Here is a 5560-nt window from a genome sequence, read left to right as displayed (position 1 = left end):
GTTGAAAGCAAAAGCCGCGCTGGGCACCCCTTTGCCGCCCCCTCAAGCCTTTCTAAACGCCTCTCGGTTCACTCCGTCCCTTCGTGGCCCGAAGTTTGCCGCTGTACGGCGCACGGACTACAGCTCCCATGGTGCTGCGCGCCCTCCCCGCAGCGCGCAGGCCGCCTTGAGCTCGCGAGGCACGCTGGGAGTCGGAGTCCCGCTGGGGATGCCCGTGTGGCGAGCCCTGCTATCTGATCGGCTGGGAAACGGGGGAGGGCGGGAGCAAAGCGGCGCGCCGCGGGTAGGCCAATGGCGGCGAAGGATGGGTGAGCGACGAGGCGTTGGGCCAATGGCAAGGCGAGGGCGGGCGCGCGGGAAGAAGGCGCGCGGCTTTGAAGGCGCGGGAGCGATGGCGGCGGCGCTGAGGTGAGGGAGAGCGGCTGGGCTGGTTTTTCGGGACCAGTGATGGGCCGGGGCGCAGGGCTTGTACAGGGGATCGACGGGGCGGGTATCAGGGCCTGGTGCGGTTCTGAGGCGCCTGCAGGAGCTGAGGGGTATTGGGAAGGGTCGCTGGGCCCGGGGCCTGGTGGGGTGTGAGGGCTGTGAGGCCCTGGGCTGAGGGTCGGGGGAGTGATGGCGTGAAGGTGTGACAGAGCCCCCTGGGCTGCATCCCCAGCAGGGCTGGGGGGGGATTCTGCCCCTCTGCTCCGCTCTGGGGAGACTCCCCCCCCCAGTGCTGCCTCCAGCTCTGGGGCCTCAGCACAGGAGAGACATGGAGCTGTTGGATGGGGCCAGAGGAGGCCCCGGAGATGCTGGGAGGGCTGGAGCCCCTCTGCTGGGAGGGGCGGCTGAGAGAGTTGGGGGGATCAGCCTGGAGAAGAGAAGGCTCCGGGGAGACCTTGGAGCCCCTGCCAGTCCCTAAGGAAGGGGGGCTTTTTACAAGAGCATGTAGTGGGGGGATGAGGGGTAATGGCTTCAAACTAGAAGAGGGGAGATTGAGATTAGATATTTGGAAGAAATTTTTCACTATGAGGGTGGTGAGAGCCTGGCCCAGGTTGGCCCGAGAAGCTGTGGCTGCCCCATCCCTGGAGGGGTTCAAGGGCAGGTTGGAGGGGGCTTGGAGCAACCTGGGCTGGTGGGAGGTGTCCCTGCCCAGGGCAGGGGGTGGCACTGGGGGGGCTTTAAAGATCCCTTCCCAACCAAACCATTTTGATTCTACTGAGGTGTGGCCCTTCTGGGGCAAGGGGCTGGCTGGGAACTGGACTATGATGTTGTGGGAATTGCTGTGGGTATTGAGCTGCTGTTCGTGGAGTTAATTGTGACATCCTCAGGTTAATGGTGTGAGTGATACGAATTGCTCCCCCCACACATGCATCTGGGCTGTGCCAAGAGTGTGGCCTTCTCCTACCTTCTCCCTTTCATCCACACCCGATACCTCATTTCCCTGGTCCCTGCAGGCTCGTTGTTGTTGCCCTGTGCTTCCAAGGCATTGCCTCCCCCTCTCTTGAGCTTCCCCTCTCTCCTGAAGTTCTTCAACTCCTGCTGCAGCTCCTGGCTCCATCCTCTGCCATGTCCTTGGTGTTCCTGGGCTTGGCAACAGCTTGTTGTGTCTGGGCTGTCATCAGTCACTTCTTCCCCCAACACTGCAGTGCCTTAACGCGGGCAGGTTAGGAGGAACTTCCCCCTGCTGGCAGATGACTGAATAAATTACTCTTTCTAGCAGTTTATGAATATTTATCAGTAGATCTTCTGGGACACGAGATATTTGTTTATTCTGGGGTTTCAGTTTTGAAGCGCCACGTAACAGAAAAGGGAATATTGTGCCATAATTATCTCAAACAGGTGGCACAAGCAGCCTCGAGTGGTTTAAATGGAAACTGTGTTCATGAAGGCTAAAAAAAAATAGGTTTGTGGTATTTGGTGAGGAGGGAGAGGAACTCTGAAAGTGTGTTGGGTAAAGAGGTGTCTCAGCTGGGAGGTAAAAGCTGCTGTGAAATCCTCACAGGGGGAAAAAAGTGACCCTGAACACGAGCAGGAGTGAGATTTCCAGGAACCACATTAGAGAGGTCTGGAATGAGCTTTGCAGAGGAGTGTGGGACACAGAGAACACAACACATTTCTGAGTTATCTGACTGTTTTTAAAAGAAGGACTTTAGTGTGCGTTTGTCCCTGATGACAGAATTGGGCTGGATCTGGAAGATCCTTTCTTTGTGCCCTTGTTTTATGTCTTATGCTCAACCCAGACACAGCCCCACGGCGTTCTAGACTCTGCATGTTTGCTTCCCAGCCTCCCTTCCTTCTTTAATAAGTATTTTTTGTTGTTGTTGCTTAGTTTTGTTTTCTTATTGGAAATCTATTTCAAGCTATTAATTATTGTTCTTTCAGGCACCGTGGTGAGGAAATGGCAGCCCTCACCCTGCAGAAGAGGAGCCGTGGCTCTACTGATTCGGATGAGTATGTTGACTTCTTCTATTTTTTATTTCTAATAAACCCACCATAATTGCTGCACATAGAATAAAATACATGTTTAAAATCCCTGAGAGCTTTTAACGTAGAATAGAAAGAGTACCTGATGGAATTCCACAAGGGCAAGTGTTGGGTGCTGCCCCTGGGGAGGAATAACCCCATGGACCAGGACAGGTTGGGGGGGACCTGCTGGAGAGCAGCTCTGAACCCCATATCATTCTGTGACTTGGAATGTTTTATATTGTCCTGAGTATCTTGAGAGAGTTCTTCATATTTAGAGAAAATGAACATAAAAATGATATTCCATCCATAGCAGAGCCCAGGATGAGAACTGAGAGACAGCCATCATACTGAGCTGATATTTTACTTTTATTAAAGGAAAAAAAGAAGGGCCTTCAAAGTATCTTGGTTTGGCATCACCTTTCTCAAGTGCTTATCCCTGTACTTGACAGTCACACACAGACCTTGCCCTGAGTGAGTCACAAAAGCAGCACAAACCTAGAAACCTGACCAAACAAACCCCCTGATGTTTGAATTTCTTCGTGGCAATGCCTCAGGCTTTCCCGTTTGAAAAGTCTTTGAGACACGGTAGAGAAATACCCAAATCTGCAACAAATCATCTCATTAGTCTTCTGGTGTTAACAGAACAATAGTTCCTACGTTATGCATGCCTAAAAAAATTTTAGATTATTTTTTTTTCCCCCTTAAATTTGTAGTTCCTACGTTATGCATGCCTAAAAAAATGTTAGATTATTTTTTTTACCCCCTAAACTTAGTGGAGGAGAAGCCACCTGCTGAGAACAAAGCTCGTGGCTGAGCTTGAAATCCAAAAGAAGACGTTATTTCTCATTCTGCTCTGACTCCACCACCTGCACGGATTTTTCTCCCCCTTCTCCTGTGCTTCCCCCACACAAATATTTCAGGGGGAGACCAAGTGTAAAGTTTGATTTGGGACTTAGAAGGACAAATTCCTGCGATAAGGGTGTAAACACTCGCCGAGGAGACGCCTCGTGCCAAATCCATTACAGCCAAACGTGGCCTTTGTATAAATATCTAATTTTGGCCCTAGGTTCAGAGGCTGTTAGTGATTTCCTGATGAGGTTTGAGATTCTGAAACGCCTGTCGCAGTGAGGTTTTGGGGTGAGCCTTTTGGAAACTGCTGTAAAATATTGTGAGATACCCCAATTTAATCAGGATCACACAAGGGGGTGGGGGATGCACGAGATTTCTCAGAGGTACAGACCTGAGTTGACAAAGTTGGTCTGAAATAAACCAAATTGGTTTGTGGTTTTTTTTTTCCCCCTCCTTAATCCCAACTAATGCTGATCCCACCAGCAGCGTTCCAGGGGGCAGAACGTTGTTCCCAGGTGCTTTAACAAGTTCAGGCAGGAAAAGAAGATTTAAATTGTTTAATTAAAAAAAAAAAAATATGTGAAGAATTACAAGACAATCTTGGGCTTTTTAATATATGTATTTTGCTGTAATTTGTATTTGTTCCAGGGGATATAGCTGTACAGGCTACTAAGCCGAGTGAAAATTAAGTGTAATTAAGTAAAATGAGAATTGAAAAAGTCTTTCAGTGGTGCATGGGATGTTTTACTCCCTGGTTGTTTTCACAGCTCACCCTCAGCCTTTCAGACTCCGGTGAAAAAAGCCCTGACTGGCTTCGCTGCCGGCGGCTTTCTGCCCAAGAAACCCAGAAATCACCACTTTGCTTCTCAAATAAACTGGTCCTCGGGCTCCAGCAACGATGAGTCGGGGGAGAATGAGGCGGTGGCGGAGAAGGCAGTGCTGCCCAGGAGGCTGGATATCTCACCCCTCCAGGCAGCTGGGGCTCCTGCAGCCTCGGGGGGCTCCTCGGGGCAATCCTCCCCCAAATCCGCTGCCTCCTACAAGCCCCTCGTGCCCGTGATGTCTTTTTACAGCAAGGAAAAGCGGTACCTTACCCCTCTAGAGAGGAAAGAACTGAAGGAGAACTGCTTTTTGAGGGAGAGGAGCAGGGATGACAACCTGCCGGCCGCCAGCAGGACTGAGAAGAGGAACTTGAGCAGGCCCCCCAGCTCCAAGCCCCCCAAACACGCCAAAGCTCCCCCCACAAGCCTGAAGAAAGCAAAGGCAGATGTTCCTCCAGGAAAACCCAGCGCAGAGAAAGAGAACGTGAATATCCTGGTGAAAAAGAAGAGGGATTCTCCCTGCCGGGTCCTGAGCAGGATGGTGAAACCTGCCTTCAAACTCCAGCTGGGAGCGGCGTTTTTTTCCGCCAGGAAGAAATCACACTCCAAAAAACCACTTGGAGATGCTAAATCTCTCCCGGCTGACCCCAAATCTCTGCAGGAAAACGCTCAGCCCGCGCCGCTGACAACTAGCAAGTCGAATTCAGGTGATAAAACCCAAATTCTCAAGGTGGAGGGCATCTTGAGGAGCATTCCTGTGCCTCAGGAGAAGGGAAATGCCAACAGGGAGGACTCTGTGAGCGGTGAAAATCCAGAGGGAGGTTCGGTCGGGGATGGAAAAAGATCCCAGGGGAAAAACGGGAGCAACCTGGGTCCAGTTTGTGCTTCCCAGAACCCAGGGGACAGCGATGGAGAGAAGGGGGTGAGTAAACGTGTCCCCCAACACCAGGGGTTGAGGTGACACACACATACAGCGTCCTGGGAGGGACAGACACAGGGTGTTTATTTAGGTATTTTAGTGGATTTTTGCCTAAAAAGGCTTCCACAAATTTATTCTTGCCTTATAAAGGTATAAAACTGGGGTAAACCTCCAGGAAGGTCTTGTCAGCATCCCTATCTGTTGCTATTATTATAAATATATATAATATATAAATATATATAATATATAGATATATTATATAAATAATATATTTATGATGGCTGAAAGTTTTTTGCATGAAGCTTTTGCAAAAGCCAATATATATCTTGGTTCCTCCCCGCTTGTGATAAAGGGCAAAGCTGAAAAAGACGTTTTTCAGCAATTTATTTTCTGTTCTCTTCTTGTTTTAATAAATATAACCCACGTCTGACCTCACTGAGCACCGGGGGAGGTCAGAGCTGGAGGAAGGAGGCGTTTCTCAGGAGCTGTGGGCTCTGCAAAGCCCAGTTTGGTTTTCCTC

At 50.3% G+C, this 5560-nt stretch overlaps 1 protein-coding gene across 1 annotated transcript in view; it reads left to right on the top strand.

Moving 5' to 3' along the window:
- Positions 1-359: 359 nt before the first annotated feature.
- Positions 360-5560, top strand: part of ESCO2 (establishment of sister chromatid cohesion N-acetyltransferase 2) — a 20470-nt gene continuing 15269 nt past the window's right edge. The window contains exons 1-3 of the mRNA XM_014962784.1: positions 360-408; positions 2368-2436; positions 4068-5078. Coding sequence (XP_014818270.1) covers positions 392-408; positions 2368-2436; positions 4068-5078 — 1097 coding nt within the window. The 5' untranslated portion in view covers positions 360-391. The remainder of the gene's footprint in view (positions 409-2367; positions 2437-4067; positions 5079-5560) is intronic.

The sequence above is a fragment of the Calidris pugnax genome, unplaced genomic scaffold (genome assembly GCF_001431845.1).
Source record: "Calidris pugnax isolate Ruff unplaced genomic scaffold, ASM143184v1 scaffold558, whole genome shotgun sequence".
Lineage (NCBI taxonomy): Eukaryota > Metazoa > Chordata > Aves > Charadriiformes > Scolopacidae > Calidris > Calidris pugnax.
The sequence above is the reverse complement of the archived record's forward strand: the minus strand, read 5'-3'. Positions and strand labels throughout refer to the sequence as shown.